This window comes from Oryctolagus cuniculus, chromosome 3 (genome assembly GCF_964237555.1).
Source record: "Oryctolagus cuniculus chromosome 3, mOryCun1.1, whole genome shotgun sequence".
Taxonomy (NCBI): domain Eukaryota; kingdom Metazoa; phylum Chordata; class Mammalia; order Lagomorpha; family Leporidae; genus Oryctolagus; species Oryctolagus cuniculus.
In genome coordinates, this window is record NC_091434.1 from 181,056,846 (window position 1) to 181,082,223 (window position 25,378).

The following is a 25,378-nucleotide window of genomic DNA, read 5'->3' on the forward strand; positions in this document are numbered from 1 at the left end:
CACCCCGACCGGGACTAGAACCCGGTGTGCCGGCGCTGCAAGGCGGAGGATTAGCCTAGTGAGCCGCGGCACCGGCCTGATTCGTGGCTTTAGGGAAATCTATTTTGTATCCTTGCAAAAGTTGAGCAGGGAGGAACAGGGGTGGTGCTGTGATGTAGAAGGTAAAGCCTTTGCCTGCAGTGCCAGCATCCCATATGGACGCTGGTTCAAATCCCGGATGCTTCTCTTCTGATGCAGCTCCCTGCTAATGCTCCTGGGAAGGCAGTGGAGGATGGCCCAAGTGCTTGGGCCCCTGCACCCACGTGGGAGACCCAGAAGAAGCTCCTGGCTCCTGGCTTTGGATGGACCCAGCTCCGGCCATAGTGGCCAATTGGGAAGTGAACTTTGCAGATGGAAGATCTCTCTCTTTCTCTCTCTCTGTATTTCTGCCTTTCAAATAAATAAATAAAAAGAAGTTGAGCAAGGAACATTTTACCATTTCACCATAATTTTCTGGAAAGAAACTTATAAACATATTCATAACTTAGACTGGAAGACGATCTTCCACTGAAAACAAATTTCCATGATAGTTCGTTTTACTCTTCTCAGCTGGGAGACATACTCGAGGAACAAATGGAGACAAGTGGTGTTTATCAGTGAGCTGACTGCAACACAGGTGGGTGATATAGGGGGAATTAAGTTTCCCTAGCCAAGGGGACATGAATAGTTGGTAGGTGGGCACATTTTGTTGGTCCACTGATCCTTAGGGCACTGTTGTTCAGCGCAGGAGAGAAAACTCCTTTAAGCTAAATCTCTAGAAAGTTCTAACAGTAACTACTTCAGCTCCCATACATCTTTCATGACTAACTTCTGTCAATCAGAGTGAGTCCCGCCCCTCTCCTAGGTGAGAGAACTGCAATTTGCATGAGCAGCTCTTGTTTCCATCCTGACTGAGCAGGGAGTGCAGAGACTGGAGGAGAGATTGAGACACACACAGGGAGTGCAGAGACAGTGGAGGAGAGATTGAGACACACACAGGAAGTGCAGAGACAGTGGAGGAGAGATTCAGACACACACAGGGAGTGCAGAGACAGTGGAGGAGAGATTGAGACACACACAGGCTCGGCCATGGTGCTTTTATTCATGGAGTCATTTCAGCATACATCGGTTCCTCTGGGTAGGGGAGATTTCTGCCATGACTATCTAAGGGTGCACGCACTCAGGGGGAAGATACTGGGGTGGAGAGAGATGCCAGCTCTTCAGAAGTGTTGGCGTAGGGAGAATCCACACTGGGACTGTCACAGGTCGGAAGCTGCAGCTTCATCTTCTGAGGGGCGTCAGGAGTCCTTTCTCTTGACCTGCAGAAGAGGTTTTCAGGGTTACTGACATCTAGGAGTGGTGGGAATTGTCGGGAAACGGGAGAGATCATCCACCAGGAAGACAGGACTCCATGAAGCATCCCTTGAGTGACCGCAACTTCTGATTCCCAGCGCAGATCCTTACACTGCATTCCTGTTGAGGTGGAAGCTGTCCCATGGGGCATGTGAATTAAGGCCCCTGATGTTCTACTGCCTACCTCCAGTGCTAGCAAGAGCTCCTTACTCCTGGCCCTGAGTAGCCTGTGCCATGTCATCACCTACAACGTTCCCACACAGCCCACTTACTCCTTACCATGGCCATCAGCACCAGGGCGCTGACCAGCACAGCGTACAGGGTGGCCTTCCCCAGCAGGATTTCATAGAGGACGGTAGCAGACAGGACCCCTTGCTGATAGGATGCTGTTGGCAGGAGGGGAGAGCAAGTGGGTACCTGTGAGCAGCTGTCTGTGGCCTCCTCTGCTCCCCGCCCCACCCAATGTCCATGAGTTTTCCAGGCCCTGGTTCCAGGCAAAGACCAAGGGTCTCACTTACCCGAGCTGATGCCACAATCTGGAATACAAAGGGAAAGAAAGGTAGATGAGAGGATGTCATTCCTTAAGGACACTGAGCCCCAAATCACAAACTCCACTTATTTACTTTATTTTTATCGTTTATTTGAAAAGAAGAAAGAGATGGAGGGAGATCTTCCATCCACTGCTCCACTCCCCAGATGCCTGAAACAGCCAAGGCTAAGCCAGGCCAAAGTCAGGAACCTGGAACTTAATCCAGGTCTCCCCCATGGCTGGGAGGGGCTTATGTACTTGAGCCATCATTTTCTACCTCCCAGGGTGTGCATGAGCGGGAAACTGGATTAGAAACCCAGTAGCTGGGACTTGGACCAGGCAGTGTGGCATGGGATGCAGTGTCCCAAGCAGGGACTTCACCACAGCACCACACACCCACCCTGTAGACTTCAAAATCACAGACTCAGGCCACCGACTCCTGTACATCAGGTGGGGCAAGGTCAGCCTCTCCCGACGGCCCTGGCACTGTATTGCTGAAGCTTTCCCAGTGTCGGGGACAAGGTCACTTTAATTTTATAAAACAGGACCAGTGAAGGGGACAGGAGACAGCACCTACAGATGCCAAGCTGTGTGGCTGGTGCCCAGGGCCACCTCTCAGCACAGCTGGGAGGGGCTGAGACTCCAGGGAAGGTGTGAGCCTGGTTTGGCCTGTTCAGGTCCCAGTCGTCATGGAGAGGAAGTGTGCTCTATGCTTCCTGAAATTGTGGTCACTGATGGTCCCCTTCCATCGCCTCTGGTTTTCTTCGGGTCTAATCTTCTCTTCTGCCTGGAGCTTTTCACTTCCCGGTGGTGGGTGGCCCCCCCCAGCCTCCCCAGGCCCTGCTTACCTGCTCTGCCCCGGGTGTGAGCACTGATGTTCTGGGTGATGGGTTTACTACTGTTGTACGTCCACTCGTCGTCGTCCGTGAGCCCAAAGAACTGGACTTGGCAGCGGAAGTGGTTGCGGGGGTTGTGCCAGAAGGCAGCCGACACCCTCAGGCGGCTGCTCAGGCAGTATTTGGAGTGATCGGACTTGGGGTCCTGCTTGTAGGGCTGGGGGTCCGTGCTGACTCCATTGTGGACCTCCTTCCCGTTCACCCACCAGCTCAGCTCCACGTGGTCAGGGTAGAAGTCTTTGGCCAGGCACACGAGCGTGGCCTTCTGGGTTTTGTTGATCTCTGCTTCTGATGGGTCAAACACAACGACCTGGGGTGCGCTCACATTTGCCAGGTCCTCTGGAAAGTGAAGAGGGGTGGGGAGGAGCAGAGCTGCTGAGAGCTGTCTGGGCCTGGGTTTGTGTGGGTGCACGTGTGTGGGTGCACGTGTGTGTGCATATGTCCGTGTAGGTGCACATGTGAGTGTGAGCGCATGTGTGAGTGTGTGTATGCATAGATGTGTGAATGTGTGTATGCATACATGTGTGGATGCATGTATGTGTGTGTGAGTGCATGTGTGAGTGTGTGTGCATACGTGTGTGTGTGGGTGCAGTAGGTATGAGTGTCTGTGTGTGTGAGATGGCCATAAGAAGCCATCATAAAGCATAGCTGTGGTTGTAGGGGGTCTTGCGTGCTCTGGGGTCATGGTCAGCCACTTCCTTCTGGGCTGTCCCACACATTGGCTGCTATCTGTCCCCATCTCCCTAAGGTGGCATTGCATCTCGATTTTCTTTGCAATGACTCCTCCTCTGAGACTTGTTGGATCACCTCTCAAAAGAGTATTTCTGTCTGTCTTCCTTGTTCAAAGCCTGGTGTCGTGCATGGCTGTCTCATGATTAGATTTAGAAGAAGTCATGGCTGAGTTGAATGAGCTTGGATTTTAAGGCAGAAGACTCATTAACATTATGACCACAAGAACAAAATTGACTTTTTCTTACCATCATTTTTTTTTTTTTACGTGGGGGTGGTGGTACTGCATATTAGAATTATCCTTTCTTGCTTAGAAGAGTCATTTCTTATTACATCTGACTATGAGTTTTCTATATACTACAGCCAACTCACCTTTTTTGTATGTAACCTGTTTTGAGGAGCCAGGTAGCCTCTGGCTAATATCCTATCTGATATTCTACATTCACTCCTACACTGGAGTTCCAGGGGGCTGTGTTTGCTAACAGGCTGAACTCTTCCTACTGGCAAGCTTCCCTGGCAAGGTTTGAAATCACAGCCAAGCCCAGCATTCTTAAAAGCAGGAAATGCATGATTGCTAGGCATGAAGAAATCACCAAGTCCAGAGGCTCATCTCAGCAGAGGGTGTGCATTGTGAAGCCCTGGAGACTTTCACGTGCTTGGTAGATGGAGGGAAAGAATTCCTGGGATACCTGGAAGGGATGACATCATCCAAAACCACGTGGAGGATAGAAAATACACATCCATCCTTCAATCACCCTCCCTTTTTACCAGAATTTACTGTACTCTCTGTCTCTGTTTTGACCATGGGAGTGAGCTTTGGAGACAAAAAGGTGCCAATCCCAGATGCCTTCACTTTATCCAAATTTGAGGGTCATTTTTACGGGAAAATGAGGACACAGGGTTGGAAAAAGGCACACCCATGACATGGTGAGAATAAACACCAGGAATTAAAGTGATGATCACAGTAAATTGACTCATTTAAAATTCATAAAGGAATTGCATATGTTAGTTCCATCCATTTTATGAGCTAGGGAGCCTGAGATAGTTCAAGTCACTTTTCCAGCTGCATGAATCCTAATTCCCTCCCCCTCTCACCCCATGCGCTTCCACCCAGGCATCCTCTAAATCCTGCGATTTGTACTCTGAACTCCTTTGTACTTTGAATGCATCAACTTGAAGGATGCTAGCTGCCCAAGCCCCTAATCCTGGTAGGACCTGGGTCCCCTTCCTCCAGCCCTTGCAATATCTCCAGCCCAGACCCCATGTCATCCCCACCACCCTCTGTTCACCTGCCAGCTTCCTCTCAAGTGTGGTGATGTTGTATTAGGTTTCATGATGGGTCCCTTATCCCATTATCCCAGGATAGATCCAAGCACAGGCTTGAGAAAACGAGTGTCCACCCTATTTCCTTTATATCTTATCTGCTGCTAAAATGGTAACCATTTATTCAGACTTAAATCCCTACCTCTGTCAAGCACAGTACATCCCAGACACTCCCCGGCGGCTCCTGCAATGCTACGACAGGGACCTCTGTCCCCAGACCCCAGGAGCAGCCCTCAAAGAACCCTGGTGTTGACATCCTGGTCCCCACGGCCCCCTGTTTGTCAGGGAGCTGAACGCTGGTGTTCAGAGACTGGTGGAGACAGAGGGAAGGGGCAGGAGGGGCACACACGGAGGGCTCTATTCTGGAGGTAGAAGACAGGAAGATTTTTGGCAGGGAAGACAGAGCCTTTTGCCAAAATGGGGTCAGCAAGGCAGAAGTGGATTTAGACGGGAAGGAAAAACAAAAGATCTGATAAAAAGGGGAAAGGAGGGGAGAGGAAGTAAAACAACGAACCAAGAAAGGGGAGATGAGAAGAGCCCTGGAGAACAGGGAAAAGCGCAGGAAAACACAGGACCCTCAAGACGAAGCGGAGAGCTCCGTGGCGGAGACCCGCAGCAAACACGGCAGAACAAGCCAGGCAAACTCCGGCAAGGCAGGAGAGGGCACGGGGCTCCAGGCAGGGAGCGGGGACTTGGACCCTTATTCTTGCGCCCAATTCCCTTCCCCGCTGCCCAAACAAGGCAGCCCCCAGTTAGGAATGGAGCCCCCATACCTGTCACGGTGAGCCTGGTGCCGACTCCAAAGTGGAGTGGTGAATTAGCACAGCTGCAGGGGCTCTGAGTAAAACCCACCCAGAGCTCGGCAGCCAGGGGGCAAGGCTGCATGCCCCCCCCACCGTGGGACGAGCACCTCTCTCAGCCTGCACCACGGCTCTGCACTAAAGGAATTCCCTTCGGTAAAAGCTGAAGCTGTCCTGGGACCAGAGGGGCAGGAGCAAGAGGCTTGGGTGGGGTAGCTCCACGCACATGGCAGGAAGGGGAACGGAGAGCGGGGAGGAGGCAGATCACAGCCTGGACACGTGGAGGAGAGAAATGGAGGAGTCGGCCAAGTTGCACCCAAGGGGATGGTGGACCCAGCCCCACAGAACCCCGTGGGGTGAGAGGGTTTTCTCAGCCCTGGGGGGAAAGACAGACTCTGCTCCAAGGCACAGTGACCCCGCCACCATTGGTATGGCATCTTACCTAGGACAGAGAGTCGGGTCCCGCTGCCAAAATGCTGCTGCTGCACAGTTTAACATCAGGAGGCAAACCCTGGCAAAGCTCCTGGGAACCCTTCCTCCCAGAAATGGGCTCCCCACCGGACCCCTGGGGCTCCAGGCATCCTCCACCTGCCCTCATGTTCTCGGCCTTTTCTCTGCTGTGTTCTCAATGCCTGCCTTCTCCCATGAGCACTCCCACAACTCCAAGCTTGCAATACACCACCCCGAAAGCAGCATTTTACTTACCCAAGACAGACAGCTTCGTTCCGTTGCCAAAGAACAGTTTTTCATTAGAAGCACAGCATCAAAGACCGGCAGCAAAACTGCCGCCAGCTGCCTGCCATTCCTTCCTCTCCAGCCCACCTGCCATCTCTCTCCCAGTCCCAGGAGAATTTCAACTTTGGGAGGTGGGAGAGTGGTGGACAACTATGCTGCCTGAGATGCTGGAGTCACAGGACCTCTACGCCTCTCCCTGTGTCTGTCTCCTTTCTGTGTGTGTGACAGATTCAAGGCCAGGGGCTCTCCCATTGGTCATGGCCAGGGCAGGCACCGTCTGAGGAGTCAGGGGAGACGAGGTGACCCCAGCTAGGAAGGCCACCTGATGGGGAACCCAGGGTGGCACAGCCGGTCCATGAGGTCTTAGAGACGGAGGCTACTCCCTCGTGTCTGCATGAATTCACGTCTCCCTTATAAAAATATGACCTAAGCTAAGCACCCAAGGCGGAGGCTGCTGCTTCTGGATCCCAGCTCCTCCTGGCAGGTTCCCAGCCCTCCAGCCCTGACTTACTTACCTACAACAGTGAGCCGGCTTCCCTCCCCGAAATAGACGGTGTTTCCAGAACACAGTCTCCCAGGTCCACTTCAAAACCTCCCCCTGTCTGCTGAGCAGAGCTGGGAGTCGGGAGAGGTTGGGCGCTCATGGCTCTGCTCCCTCTCAAGGCACCAGCCCTGCTTCACACACTCCATAAACACTCCCAGAGCTTGCCCGGGGCCCAGCTGACACAAGGAGACTGACTGTGGCCTCCCGTGAGGGCCCTACAGAGAAGCTCTGTCAGAGAACTGGACGGACACATACCTGTCTCTTGCTCCCCATCTCAGGGGTCTACCCGCAGAGGCAGTGTCACCCCAGGCTCAGCTATGACCCCCTTGAGTCCCCCGGGTGGGTTCACTCTCACAGGGAGCCTCCCTGGAAGTCGATTCCAGACAGGGGATGCCATCTCCCTCAACCGAGGTCCCTAAGCTGCGTCTCCCCTTCCCTCAGGCATTTTCCAGAGCAGAGACCCCCTTCACTGTACCCCACCAAGCCTTACCTACAACCGTCAGCCTTGTCCCTGAGCCGAAGGTGTAGTCATAGTTGGCACAGCACAGCACGGCCACACCAAAATGGACATTCTGGAGCCACTTTCCCTTACAAATGCAGTCAGAAAGGTACGCAGGAGTCTTACCTATAACTGTGAGTCTGGTGCCTTCTCCAAAGAAAAGTTCAGTGTTGACACAGTGATGGGGGCAAGGAGGAAAATGAACTCAAGGTGTGGAGGGAGGAGGGCCTTGGCGGTGTTGGGGGAGTCTGGGCTCAGGAATCGCCCTGTGCTGCATGGGCATGGTACAAAAGAACATGTTCAACTTCTGACCCTTGGGACTGCCAAGCATGGCAGAGTTCATTCCAACTCCTGTGCCCTTCCTCCAAGGACGCCTCACACAATTGCTGCCTCTCAGAGGTTCCATGGACCGGGTGGGAGCCTGGAGGGGAGGGTGGGGTCCCGGAACCTGTGACTGCCTGCATCAGGACTGGGACACTCCAGGTGTCACCCCGAGGCCTCTGTGGGTCAGGTCACCTCTGATGCTTCTTCCCACTGACCTTGTCCTGGCTTAGGCGAGAAGGGGTCTCTCTGGATCCTTCGCCTGTGAGGCCACGGAGGCATTCTTCTTTCCTTTGGGGTTTCTCTACCTGGGAAGTCCCAGTTCCAATCTGAGCGTGTCCTCGTCGGGGGCCGTGACCCGATCTGTGGTCATGGGGTGAGGTGGAGGCATTCTGGGCCCAACCACACTGGAGCCCAGAACCTGGGAGAACACTGGAGAGCCTGAGGACCTTGGACAGGCAGAAGGGTTTTTGTAAAGGCGGCCTGTTGACTTGCATCACCGTGGCCCCCTGTCCCCACAATGCTACAGCTTTGTACAAAAACGGCCCCTCCCACGGGCCCGCCCCTCGGAGGCTGCAAGAAACTGCCAGAGCAGCCGCTCGGCTGAGGGGAGTGGAGGACAGGGCAGGTGAAGTGACTCCATTGTGCATGCAGGTGGCGTGCGACCCAGACCCGGGGCTCCCTCCTCACCACCACGTCCTTTCATCAGGATGTCTGAGCTCTTCAGAGCTGTGTGTCTTTGCAAGACTGCTAAACGGGCTCCTTTTCCCCTCTGTACCTGCCCTCTGCCAGCTGTCATCACACTGGGGAACCGCCCTGTGAAGCTGCTGCCTCCTGTCCCCCTGGCCCTGCCCCCATGCTGTGCGTCAGTGAAGGGCCACACCTTGCGTCTGAAAACAGGACCCCTCAGCACCCAGCCTCTCTCCCTTGGGCAAATTCTGAAGCTGCAGAGTGGTCAGCTGGGGTCTGAGGTCTTTAGAGATTGAGTCTTAAGCAGATAAAATGACCGCTGAGGGCTTGCAGGAGTGGGCGTGGGAGAGGAGGGACCATGTATGCTGTCAGCCTTCTGGACTCAGCTGGATGGGCGGAGTTATGGAAGGTTGGATGAAGAGTGTCAGTCTAGAAAGCCCTCAGATGCCCTCCTAGGGCCGTGCAGACTTGGCCAGTCTTCTCTCTCCCCCGAAGGACAGAAACGCTTTGAGTTGTTGGCAGATATTTCTTCCCCTGCACTAGATGACCCTAAAGTCCAACCTGCATAGGAGCGGCTGCAAAGTCAACTCACCAGATGGGCTTCCTTTCATTGCCTTTTAAGCTATGACCTACAATCCAGACGAAGAAAAAGACAAGCTCGACTACATAAGGATGGCACACTTGCAGGGGAGAATATAAACAGATCCGAAGATAAATGACAATCTGGGAAAATATTTGCGATTCTCTCTGTTAGGGCTAACCTCCCCAAGATGTGAGGCACTCCTCCAAACCCATTAGAAAATCATCCAGTAGACCAATAAAGATGGGCCCAAAGTGTGTGGCTCAGATAAAAATAAATTCAAAATATGCTTAACTGCAGGAAACAGTCCCACAAAATGCAAAGCAAAGTGACATTGAAACATGACTTTTTACCAGTTTAAGCGACAAAACTGGAATATGGAAGATCCTTGTACTGGCTGGCTTGTGGTGAAATAAGCAGTTTTACACACCAATTGATGGCATGAATGAAAACTGATATAAGCTTTATGGGAGGCAACTTAGGTATCTCCAAAGACTGTTAAGTGTATTCTTCCCCCAGAAATCCCACCCATGGGAACATATCCTATAAATACTCTGCAATACAAATGAACTATTTGTAAAAGATTTACATCACTTAGAACTGTAGTGACATAGGAGGAAAATCCCCAAGTGCCTATCTGTCAGGAACTGGGCAAATAAAGCGTGAAGATTACTCAACACTAAAAAAGAATGGAAATATTTTATAATGCTATGGAAAGCTCTCTAAGATATGTTATTAACTGGAAAAAAGCAAGCTTCAGATTAGCATAGTTGTACACTATCTTTTTTTAATTTTTCAACATTTTTATTCACAAATGAGCATAATAATGGTCAGTTTGAACATTACACATGATAAAAGATTATGAAAAGTATATTTACAATGAAACAATGATTTTATATAATTCTATCAGATAAACAGCCTCTTGCAATAACAACTTCTTAGGCCCAACTCTTCCTCTGAACAGACTAACTTTATGATTCTCCCAGAAGCATTGAGTCAGGTGTAGTTTCTTGGTGTTTATTTATGTTATCCAAGGCTTACAAGAAAATCCCTTGACACCGGCAATTGAAACCAGACGTGCCCAGGATAGAGAAGAGGCAGGAGTGGGAGAAAGGACACTGGACACAATGCCCAGCAGACTCCACCACTGTGCCTCCTGCCTGCCTCAGAGCACGCTGGTACTCGGGGTCAGGTCTGTAGCCATCGATATCCTGTGGAATCTCAAATGCCCACAACTGCTATTCCTAGCAGAACAAGGTGGTAAGGAAGCAGTCCCAACGATTATATAAGGTTTCTAAACTTTCAATACCAATAATTAATTTATAAAACACAAGTTCATAGAAAGATGCTGTACAAATTCATGGAAAGAAGCTCTCCAACTAGCCATTAACACATACGTTGGCAATATGTGTAGTCAGAGAACTGCTGTGCCTACAAAACCACATGGCTCTTATTTATCTCTGAGTTTAAAATAATTCATTCCCCGCTGGGTATGCAAGCGAGCAATGGATCTGCAGTTCTGGTTGGTACTAGGGATTTCAGTGCTTCCAAAGGATGTGGGCTGGAGAACTTTATTTGGCACCCCAGTGGCTCTGCCCTGACGGCCAGGATGCCCCCATCCAATGCACTTTTGAACTTCCTTTCGAGCTTATATTGTGCAAATTCTAGTTGTGGTTGAGGATAGTCTCCAAAGGTTTCTTGGGTTATTCTCTGGACTTTGTCTTTCTCTACTGCATTTGCATGAATGATCCATGAATCTGTGTTTATGACCCGCCCAAGGCGCCTCTCCTGTAGAGGTGTTGTAGGGTTGTGGATTTCGAAGTCCTGATGATACTCCTTGAAAGCCATGGCCTTAGGAGAGTCCAGGTAGCTGCTTCTCAGGTGCATTTTCAGAAGCTGATGGTGTTGGCTAGCGACTGTCAGTGCCTGATCCAAAGCGGGACCTTGCTCTTGAGCCTGGAGGGAGACGTGAATGCATAGGGAGTGTGGGAGCAGCACACCACGTACGTAGGTTTGTACTGGTTTGGCTCAGTGTACAGCGTTCCCCAGGCTGCATTCGCCTCGGCTCTCTGAGTCACGTTTTTTAATGCTCTCTGAAGGATTTTTTTTTTTTTTTTTTGACAGGCAGAGTGGACAGTGAGAGAGAGAGAGACAGAGAGAAAGGTCTTCCTTTGCCGTTGGTTCACCCTCCAATGGCCGCCGCGGCCGGCGCGCTGCGGCCGGCGCACCGCGCTGATCCGATGGCAGGAGCCAGGAGCCAGGTGCTTTTCCTGGTCTCCCATGGGGTGCAGGGCCCAAGCACCTGGGCCATCCTCCACTGCACCCCCTGGCCACAGCAGAGGGCTGGCCTGGAAGAGGGGCAACCGGGACAGAATCCGGCGCCCCGACCGGGACTAGAACCCGGTGTGCCGGCGCCGCTAGGCGGAGGATTAGCCTAGTGAGCCGCGGCGCCGGCCGTGAAGGATTTTCTTAAGAGAACTTTCAAACTGTTCTATATGAAGGAGCTCAAGGTCTTCCCCTGGTCCTCTACGCATCTGACGCACATCCCGCCCGTGAACTTGAGTACCAACAAGGTCTAAAAGGGCTGCTTCGCTGAGACTGGCACACTTCTCACAGCAGAGCCATGCTTGGAACAACAGGTTCCTTTCTCTGCCGGAAGCTTAACATCTGCAGTTGATTTTCAGACAAAAAAAAAAATCCCAGGCTTTTAGGACGGCACCGTTTCAGACATGGGGATTTCAGGATGGTCCTCCTGAAACTCGGCAAGTTTCATCCATCCTTGTGGCACGGCCACATCTCCAGCGGTCTCACTCCACTCCATCGTGCTGTTCCCAACGCTGTCTTCTTTTCTTCTCAGTTTGCATTTGCTGGAGTGGGCATTTGATGTAGCACTCGACCCATGAGTTAGGGTCCCTGAGACCCTCACTGGGGGGCCTGGGTCTGGTTCCTGACTCTGCTTCTGATTTGAGCTTCCTGCTGATGAGCAGCCCGGGAGGAAGCCGGTGATGCCTCTAGTAGCTGGGTCCCTGTCACTCACATGGGAGACCAGGATGGAGTTCCCAGCTCCTGGCTTTGTCCTGGCCCAGACCTGGCTGTTGCAAGAATTTGGGGAGTGAACCGGCAGATGGGAGAGCTGTCTGTCCATCTTTCTCTGTGTGCATGTGTGCATGTCTCTCTCTGTGTGTGTTTCTGCCTTTCAGACAAAATGGTTATAAATAAACTAAAAAGAAAAGAAGATCAACTTATCTAAGAAGCTGTTTTCTGGTCCCAAATTAGCTCAGTGCGTCGGGATAACTTAGGGAGCTTGATTTCAGAGCTGCTCCCAGGAGCCTCTGCGCGACAATCTCTAGGGCTGGCTTCCTCATTTATTGAGCACAGGGAGAATTACCTGGGTGTCTCCGCCATAGCTCATGGCAGGGGACCTGGGCCTCAGGAGCCGGACAGGTGCAAGTCACGGAGGATATGGGGGCGCTGTCTGGCGGGCGGCAGGCTGCTGCCAGGACAAGGCTCTTAGACTCCAGGGAGGCGACACAGGGACACAGCCCCTCAGCAGCGCGCATCTCACACCGCGGTGCCCCCGGCCTCAACAACAGGCCATTGCTTTCAGCAACTGGAGCATGGCGAACCTTTCATTACCTCTCCTCACCCAGGCACGCGGCTGCTTCCGATCTGTTTCTGCTCCTTTTCCCGTCTGACTCGTTCCCTTTGTCTATCAATCATTTACCCGCCAAGTAAAAATTTCCTTTTACTCCTCTAGCGGGGCACCCTCACCCGAGCTGGCTTCACGAATGACGACATCACTCTGTCTTGGACCCGGCTTTTCTTTGTGAGAATCTCCTTGGAGCTAGTCCCAGGTTGGCTGGGGGCCCTGTAGGAGCACAGACCGCTTGGGCTGGGGTCGGGTTGGGGGTCGTTCACCCGCTTGGGCAGCAGGGGGCAGCCGTTCCTCATGTTTCCAGGACTGCGTAGTTGCAATCTGCGCTTGGCCGCTTGAGGGGGCGAGAAGAATGTGCAGGTCGCGGCTTGGGGCCCGGGGCAGAATCAGGGTTACCGCCCAGCCTGTCCCAGGGCCTGGGTTGGGGGCGGGGAGCAGTGGGAGACGCAGGCATGCTCAAATAACGTGCTGTGTTGTGTGGTTCTCGGAGCCTTATCCGCATGGTAGTAGACTCACATCAACGCACATAGTATTTGTCCCCCCTCGCGGTTTGCTCCATTGGGGAACCGACAAGTGAAGAGACTGCCAAGAGTTCTAGGGTGACAGATGCAGATCCTCGCCTAAGTTCACATCCACGTCTGTCGCCTGCCGGGTGCGCGAATAGCAGTCGCCTCTGAGCTCTGTTCTCCATCTCCACCATGGGGGTCATGGCCACTCTAGACTCCTGTAAGGCTGGGTGCGCACTGGTGTTTTATTATGTGGGCTGCACCAAGCGAGAGTTCTCAAGGCCTGGGGGAAGAGACCCCGGGTCCCTTGTTGCTCCTGCAGACCCGCCAGCGGGATGATGGGAAAGCAAGGCCGGCAGGGCCTTCTCGAGGAGGGCACCTGCTGCTGGGAGGGTGTCCACGCAGGCGACCAAGGGAGTGTGAAGAACGGGGCTCAGGAGGAGCCAGGGTGGTCAGTGCTGGGGCTTCGCAGATGTGTGTGCCCCGGGCAGGAATGGACTGAGAGGAGGCCGTGAGGTCTTGCCCACCGTGCCAACATGTGCACACACGTGCCAGGGTCCAGGAGCCTCTTCGCAGAAAAGTACAGTCCTGTCCCCGGATCACACATAATTAGCTGGTTCCCTGGAATCTCCTCTATGAACTGCCCACACGGCTTCCACTTTTCTATTGAATTTCTACTTCTCTCCCAGTTTTTAGCAGCTCTTTATGTTATAGATAATAACCATTTTGTGATGCAAAGTGCCAGTAATTTTACCAGTTTATTGCTTTTTTTTAAACTTTGCGTAGGTTGTGTTTGCCATGCAAAATGTTTGTTGTTATTTTATTTTATATGGCTGAATAACTTATCAATATTTTCTTTTATAAATTCTGAGTTTGGTATCATAGGAAAATCATCCCCAACATTAATTAAAATTTTTTTCCAGTATATTCTTCCAGAACAACAACGAAAGAAAGAAAGAAAGAAAGAAAGAAAGAAAGAAAGAAAGAAAGAAAGAAAGAAAAGGGGAAAAAAAGAAAAAAGAAACCATGTAAGCATAACTTTCCTGAAATGTTTTTCTCTGGAAAACAGTGCCTCTTGCCTCTCTGCTTAGTATGTTTTGGCTTCTGTGTCTTCACATCCTGCTAATCTGATATTGCACAAAATAGTTTGGGAAGGGGGCAGGGCTCTGCTCGTCCCTCAGGGAAAGTGCCCATGGCCGACCCCGTATTGGAGGATGCTGCCCAGAGTGAAGGGAGACGCACGCTCAGACACAGGCAGCAAGCAGAGTCTCTTTATTGGCACAATGAGACGCAGGAGCAGACTCAGACACAGGCAGCACAAGCAGAGTCGTTTTACTGGCACAATGAGCGTGGAGGACTGGGGCCCTTAGTTGGCAGCGATGGTCTGCTGAATCCAGTCCACGTAGTTGCAGACCTTGGTGTAGACTCCAGGCTTGTTCTTCTGGGCACAGCCATAGCCCCAGGACACAATGCCTTGGAGCTCTCCATTGCAGACCACGGGGCCACCGGAGTCACCCTGGGAACAGGGGACAAATTGTGTAAAGAGGGAGACATGGAGGCAGGTAAAGTTACCACCTGTGATGCCAGCTTCCATATGGGCACTAGTTCTTGTCCCAGCTGCTCCACTTCCAATCTAGCTTCCTGCTAATGTCCTGGGAAAGGCAGTGGAAGGCGGCCCAAGTGCTTGGGCCCCTGTACCCACATGAGAGACCTGGAAGAAACTCCTAGCTTCTGGCTTCTGCCTGGCCCAGCCTTGGCTGTTGTGGCCACCTGGGGTGTGAACCAGGGGGTGGAGGATCTCTCTTTCTCCTATGTATTCCCATCTCTCTGTAACTCTGATTTTCAAATAAATAAATAAATAAATCATTTTAAGAAGGAGAGACAGAGACATGAGGAATGTAGCTACACTCACTGTGAACCCTAAGGGAGGCTGTTCTACTCAGCTGTGTGGCTCCGAATGCATCTCGTGGCCTCCTCTCTGTTCTTACTAAGATGACAGGTGGCTCAGGGGAGTCTTCCTCACTTCTCCCTGGGGCCCTGCACCCGACCCTCCTCCCCATGCCTCACAACCTTGGGCATTCAAATCCCGCATCTGGGTGGGGCCCGGGGTGGGCGCCCATCTGAGCACGCCAAGGGGCTAGGTCACCTGGCAGGAATCCTTGCCTCCCTCAAGGAAGCCGGCACAGATCATGTTGCTGGTGATCTCGCCAGGGTAGGAGGCTTCACAGTCGGCCTGACTCAGCAGCGGGGCGTACAGGCACTGCAGCAGGTCTGGGTAGTTGACTTTGAGGTGCAGGGAGAGACGGAGGAAAGAAGAAAAGTGAGTCGGGCTGGCCAGGCTGCAGAACAAGAATCCAATGCTAAACACTGATGGCAGTGACGGCACAGGATTCCAAGAATGGAAGCCCCAGAAAGCAATAATGGCTCTTGGTTCCCAGAAGGATCACTGTTAACCCCTTCCCTCTGTGTAACAAAAGCAAGACCTGCTTCTGTTCTCTTTTAATTCTCGGAGTCAATTTTTTGGGACTTTGCATTTCTGGTACTCACTACAGAACCTTGCATCCCATGGGCATTTGCCAAGTGTTTGTGGGATGGAAGCAAAGTGTTCAAGTTCCAGGGCATTCTTGGCTCTGGAAAATGTGGGGACAGAGGGAAGTAGCAGGGTGAAGAGTCGCACTCACCACCAGAGCTCAGGGTGTTGCCCCAGCCAGTGATGAGGCATTGGGTGCCAGCAGGTGCACAGGAGCTGGGCAGAGAGATGGTGGCCACCCGGCTACTGATGGTGGCAGGCGAGGAGAGCTTGATCAGCAAGATGTCATTGTCCAGGGTCCAGCTGTTGTACTTGGGGTGGCGGATGACCTTGGCCGAGTTGATGAACTGCTCGCCCCCCTCCTCGACTTCAATGTTGTGCTCTCCCAGTCTTACCTGGATGCGGCTGTGAGAAAGGAGAGGCCTGATGGGGGGTTTTCTAGGCCAGAGCACCTCAGGGTTCTTAGACTCCCTGATCATGGGTTGCCCTGGAAGCAGTGGCCCAGGGAGGTGCGTGAGTGGGAGGTGAGGCAGGTGGGGGACCAGGCCCTGTTAGCTGCAGAGGTAGGTGGTGGTAGAGGGGGCATGAGGAGAGGGGCTGCAGCTGGGGGTGATTCGTCAGTCTTTTGTCTACCAGCCCCTCTGCATGCAGCGTCCCGAGCCCCCAAGTGCCCGTCACCCCTGTCTTTGCAGGGCCTGCAGTGACCGCTACTCTCCTCTCTCTGGTCTGAAAGCACCTTCATCCTGTGCGACCCAGGCCAGTGGATCTACAAGTGTTGCTTCAGGAACTGCAGCTCCTGCTTCCCTTGGGGATTTTCCCAACTCCTGGCCCCCACCCCAGACCTGCTGGAGCAGAACTCTGGGGGTGGGACCATGCAGTCTCTGACTAAGACTTCCGGGTGGACCTGACACACACCCAGAGAGAATACTGGATGGTGTTCAGCTCTTCGCTGTCTACACAAGAGACTCTCTAGAGTAGAGAGCTTTACGAACACGCCAAGATTCAACCCCTCTTTCTGAAAAGTCTGAGTTAATTGCCTTGGTATAGGACGTAGGCAGCAGGTTTTTTGTTGTTTGTTTTTGAGGTGGTTTTCCTGGTTGTCAACTGGCAAAGGGTATTGAGCGATAGTATCCTTGCCTGGTTATGCCCCCAAAGGCCCCCCCCCACCCCTTTCTCACCTGTGGCCTCTGTGTTTTGTGAATTTGTTTTGGGGATGAGAAGCTGCTGCCAGCAACTTTTCTTGTCCAGCATGGCCTCCATCTACATTCCCCAGCCTGAGCACTCCCCTGGATGGACTTCAGGCTCCCTGAGTGGGCAGTTGAGGACCCAGCACTTACTACTTGTAGCAGTGAGCCGCTGACACCACCCACTGGTCATTGATGAGGGAGCCCCCGCAGAAGTGGTAGCCGGAGTTCAGGGACACCTGGTAGGGGACGGAATTCTCCGCACAGGTGAAGCCCCCGACGATCTTGTCATCGTCGTCAACGGGGAAAGCGACTGGAGAGGAGAAGAAGGGAGAAGCTAGTTCCGTTGCTGGCAGATGGAGCCTCAGCCCTGTGGCTGCCGCGTGCTAACCAGCGTTCCTTGCTGACCACAGAGATGACAGGCAAGTGGGGAACACCGCCGTCCCCAGGAGGAACCCCAAGACTCAGCTGTCCTGACCTCCCTGTGTCTGCAGAGCACACGCTGAGACAGCACACAGGGGCTCTGGGCGAGGACACCAGAAATGCCCTCACAGCACCCCCTACTGGTAAATGGGTTAGAACTCGGTCATCTCAGCCCAGAGTGCTTTTCTGTCTTTTATCAGTGGTCTGTTCCCCATGGCTCTCTGAGTCCCAGTTGTCAGGGTAGTTTGACCTGGCTAGGGAAATCTAGCTGTAGCCACCTTCTCCAATAATTCAACTCTGCTCAGGGAGGCCAGACTGGAGAGCAGCCCCCAGTGCACTTGGGACAAAGGGAGACACTGCTATCAGCCGCTGGAGCAGTGACTCTTAACCTCGGCTGCATACTGCGGAATCTGCAATCAGCTTAGAAACCTGATTCACATGCTGCTCCCCAGACCAATGAAATGCGGCTTTGAGGGCTAAGTCTCTGGGATGAGTATTTTTTCAACACCGCTTCCTTCCCCAGCCTAGGAGCGTTCAAGTTAGAGAAGAGCTACAGTGGTGCCATCCCAGAGCTCTCAGAGCCGAGCCCTAGGCCCACCTCCACCTGACTTCCCACCACTGCCCTGGTTGGGAGGAGTGGCAGTGTGTGTGTGTGGGGGGGGACTCAGGAGGAAGGTGAGGCTTAAAGGGAGCCCCAGAAGGTGGGAGAGAGAGGTACTAGCAGGAGAAATGGAATATCAGAGTGCAGGTAACACAGAAGAGGCAGTGACAGTGGCAGAGCATGTATCCTGGACAAGGGTTCAGGCAGGGTGTGCAGCAAGGCCTGGGACTCACCAGCCGCTCCCACAAAGGCGAGGATCAGGAGTGGGTGCATGGTGACAGAAGTACAACTGAGCAGGTGCTGGTGAGCTGGTCTTATACCTGCCCGGGTCGGGGAGAGGGGTGCGTGCAGTGGAAGACCACTCCTCCCTGCACAAACACATCTGCAGTTTTTCCCATCTCAAGGTTGGCGTTAGATTGGCTATGTTTGGCCATGCTGGGGATGGGTGACTTGCTGGTGATAAGGAAACTGCATTTCTGAGGCTGGAGAGGGAGCACAGGTGGTTCCTGGAAGGATGCTGGGATGGGGGAAAGAAGGGAAGCCAAGCCCCGACCTCCACAGCTCCACAGCTGGGCTGTCATAGGTGAAGGAAAGAGGGTTAGGACGAGGGACAAAGGCCTAAGTCCTTGCACTCCTCTGTCCGCATGGAGATATAACCTCCTTAGGGCAGAGCTGGCATTGTAGTGAGCTTGGCTATTTGAGGTCCCAGAGGCCCATGAGGAAAGAAGTGTTGTCCAAGGCTCACGCCTTTGCCATGAAGACATTTTCTCTCCTGTCTACAGCCCTGGGTAGGAAGATCAGAAGGAAGGCTTTGATGAACCAGAGTCCCAACATTGAGACGACATGAGAGATGCAGGATTTTTCAGAGTATGGACTTTCTGCTTGGCTCTCCTTTCTGCCAAGACCACAGATGGGGAGTATTAAAGGAGGTGTGGCAACATGGAAGTAGGAGCTCACCCCATACATTTAGGACAGTACCACACTCCTTCTCCGTGGCAGGACATTGGTCTTGCTCAGTGCTCTGTGCTTCCCTGGCAATCTGCACTAAAGGTGACGGAAACAAGCTCTACCTGCCAGGAGCCAACAGCTGGAGCCAGAATTACACCACCCGGCTCAGGTCAGATGTTAGCAGGGTCTGGACAGTGGTAATCTGTGTTCTGATCGGAGTCTGCAGGAGGTAGAGAGATTACACATGGCAAATGGGTCAAGCGTTGGGTTCCATAACCAAGACATGCAGTGGGGTGGAGGGGTTCTGGAGTTTTCCAACTGAGGAGCAGTGCACACAGAGTGAAGCCTCCCGGAGAGGATCACCTCAGGGACTCTCCACATCCAGCAGGACACAGCTCTGTAATCCGCTGAGGCACAGCCCGGCCCGAGGGGTGTGAGATGCAGATGGAACGTGTGTGTGCCAGAGTCTAATCGTCCAAGCCCACCAGAGGAGCCTTCCCTCGGGCATGCTTCTCCTTCTGAGAGCCTCTAAGCTCAGGGCTGGTGAGGAGGGCAGAGTCCAAGTTTGAGTTCGCTAGAAGGTTGAAAAGGAGGGAGCCTTCTGGAAATACTGTACAGAGTGAGAAATGGTCAGCTCAAGATCTGGAGGAGGGATCTGAGATGGCAAGTGGGCTGAGGAATGAGCAAGTGGACCCAAGAATGAGCTGGAGAAAAGGCCAGGTGGGGCTCCTGGGGTTGCGAGGGAACACAGAGCACCTCCTGGCACCGTTCCTGGCACGGACGGCAGACCCGTTCCTCCACGCCAGGCGACCCACTGCTCAGAGCCCCGCTTCCCACATGGCACTCCTCCCATTCCGAGGGCTCATCCCGAAGTGGAGACATTGCTCTGGTTGGTTCTTGATGGGTTTTCAAGAGCTCTCAGACAGACTGCAGGGCTACCTGCTTTTCCTTTGTGTTGAGTTCCACAGTCTAATTTTTCAAAGAGTGTTTTGCTTGTGAGGTGTGCAGAATGAAATTGTCTCCATGTGTGGAGGGCAGACGTGAGGCTCAGAAGGATTAGATCTCGTCCGTGAACACAGATCTACAGATGTCAGGGCTGGCCCCAGTGGCAGGAATATGTAGAAAGGATTGGGGAGTGTGGGATTTGCTGCAGGTGGTTCCAACAGGTTTATTGAGGACCAAGCCAGAAGTCTCTGGAGGGCAAATCTTACATCCTGTTCCTTCCTGTAACTTATCTCCCTGGCAGGAATTCCACACTGAATTAATCTTTCACCTGGCACCTTGTCCCAGAGGCTTACCTTGCCATGCCCTTGGGTCTGTCTAGACGATGTCGAGCACACAGATGACAGAGATAGCTGACAAGGGTCGGAGGCAGCCAGGTTGTGGAGCCTTGATAAATAGGGGCCTTCCCTGTGATGTCATTTAATATGCTGATTCGCTGTGTCCCCTTGCTGTGGGGTGTGCGTGGACCCCTCTTTAGGGAATCAGGAGAGACTCGGGTCCAGGCATCTGCGTGTACCAGTGAGTCCCACGGGGAGGTGATTCTTGATAGAAGACAGGAAAAGGGATCTTTGGATTGGTGCTTGTGGCTCTGCCTCTCTGTCCAAAAAGAGAAGATCTGAAAGCATGAGGATTTCCTGCAATTTAAGCTTGTAAGATTAGCCTTCTGATATCCTGTCTTCATCCTTAAAATAGTGATCGTGCCCACAGTATGGCACGAGGTCAGCACAGGCTGGGAGGGTAGCCATGGGTAGAAACCAGCACTTCCTTCTCCAGACTCAGACGTACAGGTTGGCTTCAGACCCAGCTGCCCACATGCCATCTGCATGCGCGTTCTGTTCTTGGTACTGTTTACTCCGAACTATGGATACCTCTGTCTGCGCTTCTAAGGAATTCTCCAGGCTTGTCTTCACTGCTTAGCATATCAAATGACCGTCTTTTAAGCAGGATAGCATGGATTCATTTCCCTGTGTGTACCAGGCACCAAGCATTGAGTAAGTCTTTCACGCCCCTCTTTTCATTCTACCGTCACCACCTCTTGTCGGGTGGCCCATTTTGCAGATGATCAGATGAATACTATGGAGGCAGAGCAGCTCACTGCTAGTCATCCGGCCGGTAAGCTGTAAGGGTGGGATTGAAGCGTGGGGTCTGCCTCCAGAGCTTGCGTGTTCTCCTACCAGAGCATTCTGCTCTCCTTGACTTATTTGATTCTCAGTGTTGCTTCATCAAGGTGGTAGGCAGAGGATGCCAGTGTTCCTTCATCGTCTCCAGCTCAGAGAGTAACTTACTTCTGCAAGGACTCTGGGCCATGGAATGCAGAGATGGTGACGGAACCTTTCCCTGTTCAGCTAAGCTCATTTCCCTCGTGTTGCTGCACGGCAGTGTTTCACAGCTCTCAGTACTTGGAAAAGCAGATTTATGACATACCCCAGATCGCTACTCTGTTTTTTTCATACTTCTCACCCCTCACCCCACCCCCCATCTGACATGTTGCCTCTCGGCTCCATGTCAATTCCTCTTTGGCCCCAGTACTTTTGTCATCCATCCCCTGGATTGTCAGATCCTGGATTGTCATTTCCCCATTCCCAGTTCTTTCCTTCCATTTTATGTCTTCTTCCTCTTAAATAAACCCATACATGAGGAGGTGGGGACAGTGCCTCCATTCACTGTTCACTCCCCAAGTGCCCACAACAGCTGGGGCTGGGGCTGGGCCTGAGACTGAGCAGGGAGTTGGAAACTCAATCCGTTACTTGAGCCATCACCACTGCCTCCCAGAGGTGCACAATGGCAAGAAGCTGGATCTGGGGTGGAACTGGAAACTGAACCCAGGAACTCTGATATGGGAAGCAGAATTCTAAACCTCTAGGCAAATACACTCACTCCACCCTTTGTTTTCTAATCCATATATCACAATTTCTCTTTATCCAATAAGCAGTTGTTTCCTTGAATATCTCAGCTTGAACATTTTTCCATCTGTGCACTGAAGGGATGTTCTGCACGATCTAGAGCAATTGAAGTGTGGGGCGGAGGCTGAAGGCATCACTTGGTTGTGGCAGGTCACTCCTGCCCCCTACCTGAATCCACAGAAGATGTGCATATTTTATGCCCAGAGTGAAGTGTCATTCACATATTGTATTTATTTTACAGGCTTCTAGAGAGGGTGAATGGGGAAGTCTCTAATGATTGAGGTTATTTATTTTTTAGAAGATGTAGTTATTTATTTGAAAGTCAGAGTTACACAGAGAGAGGAGAGGCAGAGAGAGAGAGAGAGAGAGAGGGAGAGAGAGGTCTTCCATCTGATGGTTCACTCCCCAGCTGCGCCTATCTGAAGCCAGGAGCCAGGAGCTTCTTCTGGGTCTCCCACATGGGAGCAGGGGCCCAAGGACTTGGGCCATCTTCTACTGCTTTCCCAGGCCACAGCAGAGAGCTGGATTGGAAATAGAGCGGCCGGGTCTCGAACCAGCGCTCATATGGAATGCCGGCGCTTCAGGTCTGGGTGTTAATCCATTTCACCCCAGTCCTGGCCCCTCTAAGGTTATTTAAAGATAGATGCATTCTTGTAATGTGCTGGAGAGTCTTTCTGTTCACATACCAGCCACTCCTCATCCAGTCCACTGCTGGACCTGTTAGAGTTGCTTAAACAACTCAAGTCAGCAAGAGAGTAAGCAGAAGAAAGCCAGTGCTGGGCCCAGAAGGAAGAATTCCTGTAGGCTGCTATTAATGAAACACCTGTCCATAATATATAGACTGTAATAAATGGTGTGTCTATTTATTTTTCTAAGCCATATTCGATCCAGACTGAGCCCCACAAATCAAGTTCAGAGATAAGTCTAATCAGTCAATTGGGCTCTCTACACGCATTTGATTTATGAAATGTCTCGGCTGTGCCATCCGTTTGGAAGGCAGCCAATGCGTCAGTCCCTTTCCTCTAGGCCAGCTCTCCTGCTACAAAATGTGAAGAACTGGATTTGTGGACCAAAGATGGGGCCCAGAGAAAGCTTCCCTCTCAGTACCACGCGTGGGTAGGTTGCAATGACTGCTTCAGAATAGTGTGCAGACTCATCCAGCAGGTGGGCCTATGCTTTGTCATTGGAAATAGCCAAGCCCCGTGGGTGTGAACTGGGGGAAAACCAGGAGAAGTACAAGTAGATACCACAGGACTCTGCGATGTGCTGTGAGATTGATTTGTGCCTTCTTCCAGGATGCTGCAGTCTGGTCATGATTAGACGTTTTCCAGCTAATGACGACGCAGTCTGTGCATGTCCATCTTCGCAGTTTTTCGGTTCTGAATGTCACAATGAGGCTTCCAGTAAAGAGCAAGGAGCAGCTTTCAAAGGAGAGATGATGTTGGCAGGTACGAAGGGTATGGTTTTACATCTACACGCTGCACTTCCCTGCAGGGTGGGTTTCCAGGGGGCTGTGGACTAACAACGTTTTCCACCCTTTCAAGCTAATAGTTGTCAAGGATAACTGTAGAAAGAGCTAAGAGTGCAATAGCTGGAGATAAGGGCTGTGTTTCAGTCTTCCCTGGAAACAGGATGCTTTTCAATACGTTAGCCCAGCATGCCATGTTGTCCTTGAGACATAAAACCCAACATTGACCATGCTTTCCATGGTCACTCAACTGCAGTGTAGATGCTGGGCACACAAATGAGATTCCATCTACCCTGAGCATCTTCCCTGAGCCTTGAGTTACCAGATCTACCTCTGATCTACCTTTCTATCTATAAGAGTAATGACTCCTCTTCCTAATAAATAGTAAACCGTGTGTGTGTGTGTGTGTGTGTGTGTGTGTGTGTGTATGAATGTTCTCACAGGACAAAGGGAAGTAGTAAAAGGGCAGTTCAAGATGCAGTGGGCTGGTGTAACTAGGACAGTAGGACACAGTGAACTTGTCTCACACCTCATTGTGATTCTTTTATGGGGAAGTGCCCCGTAGAGTGTTCATATGTGCCACGAGATCTTCAGAAACACCTGGGTCAGCTCGCTGCATGGCCCAAGTCGCAGGAACAGGCTTGCTCTGCTGCAGAACCCTCCTGCACTGGCCTTAGCAGTACCGAGTAAATAGACCAGAGCAGACAATCACAGGTGGTAGATCCAGAGTCCAGGGTGAATGCCAGAGAACCAAGCAGTGGCCCTTGCTGGTAGTGCACCTCTTTCTCCCTGGCGGAGATAAAAGGAGGAAGGTGCAGTCGCTTGCTTTCACGTTAGAGGAGATATTCCAACATGCCACAGACCTCTGGACCACCCAAGGCTCCCTCCCAGGGCAGTCCCTGACTTCTTTCCAGATTTTACATTGGTCTGACATACATCTGTCCTACTGAGGCAGCTTTGTAATTCCTATTAAGTCAGCGTGATGTTAACGCAGTAGACCAGTGCAATATCAAAATGATGGTTTCCTCCAAAATATATTATGATAGAGAATGGGTTGTTGTGTAGAAAAAATGGAGGGAAACAGACTAAGTACAACCTCAAAACAAAACCGTAAAGGGATATTTTTAATTCTCATTATCATTACTTAGGATTTCCGAGCACTCTTGTGGAAGAATGTTTGCCCTCTGCTTCCCAGGAGCCACTCTTCCTGTCCACAGATGGATGAGTAGGACAGCTTCTCTCCCCATCTGCAGGCTAACCACATTCGTGCCCACCCACAAACTCCCAGCAGCTGTCTCTATCCAAGAGCTGTGGTTTCCTCCCTCTGTCCCACTCTGACAGGGCCCTCGGTCCCATTGGGTGGGAACTGTGTAGGAGGGAGCTGAGGTTCTTGCTCAGATCTCCGATCTGTGCCCAGCACTGTGTCTCCAAAGCTGCAGAGGTATAAGCCGTTGTCTTCAGGGCTCACATCACTCACAGTGAGGGTTGAAAATGTCAGGTTAGGACGAGTGATGGGAAACTTGTCCTTGGTGAATCCACTCTCATACGTGGCCTCAGAACCCTGATTTGCAGTTGCGATCAGTATCAAGCTCTGTCCCGGGAGCTGACGGTACCAGAACATCAGGGACGCTTGAACATCGACCTGACACTGGATCATGATGGAGTTTCCACGCTGACAGATGTCCCTGATTGGCTTTTGAGAGACGAGAACACCAAACACAAAGCCTGGTTGCAGAGAGAGACAGAGAGACAGAGAGAGAGCTATCAGGACCGACAAGCATGGGATCAAGTAGGTCCCCAGGCAGGGAGATCTCAGAGTCACCCCAGATGACCTTGTAGCACTGCCATATTTTGGATTTTCCAGCTGATATTCTATCAGGATCCTGCCATCTGCCATCACCCCACCATCTTCTGTTTGATGAATTCAGACTCTCCGGAGAAAAACTCTCCACCTCTCTAGTCTGCGTTAATGGAAACTCATCCTCCCCGTGGACCAAGACTCTTACCTCCTCCCTGGAGAAGCAGCAAGAAAGCCAGCATCCTCAGGTGATGGCCTCCACCCTGCGTAAAGACACTAAGAAGTGAAACTCAAGTTCATCTTTCCTCCCCTCAATGTAGTTCCTGCTCTGTCTTCTCTGCT

The 25,378-nt window shown here is 52.0% G+C and overlaps 1 protein-coding gene, 1 pseudogene and 1 gene segment (V, D, J or C); all 3 read right to left on the reverse strand.

The window, feature by feature from the left end:
- Positions 1–1,101: 1,101 nt before the first annotated feature.
- On the reverse strand, positions 1,102–25,378 carry LOC138849090 (T-cell receptor beta chain C region-like). The segment is given in 8 exon segments: positions 1,102–1,337; positions 1,651–1,757; positions 1,890–1,907; positions 2,749–3,135; positions 6,091–6,130; positions 24,018–24,023; positions 24,659–24,963; positions 25,245–25,378. Coding segments are annotated over 8 exon segments (918 nt in total).
- On the reverse strand, positions 10,468–12,422 carry LOC103345246 (centromere protein N pseudogene; annotated as a pseudogene).
- On the reverse strand, positions 14,428–18,249 carry PRSS2 (serine protease 2). Its single transcript, XM_070071388.1, has 5 exons — positions 18,150–18,249; positions 17,046–17,205; positions 15,860–16,113; positions 15,325–15,461; positions 14,428–14,694 (listed from the first exon to the last, which is right to left on the reverse strand). The coding sequence occupies exons 1-5, from the start codon at positions 18,187–18,189 to the stop codon at positions 14,545–14,547; spliced, it is 741 nt and encodes a 246-aa protein (XP_069927489.1). The 5' UTR covers positions 18,190–18,249; the 3' UTR covers positions 14,428–14,544.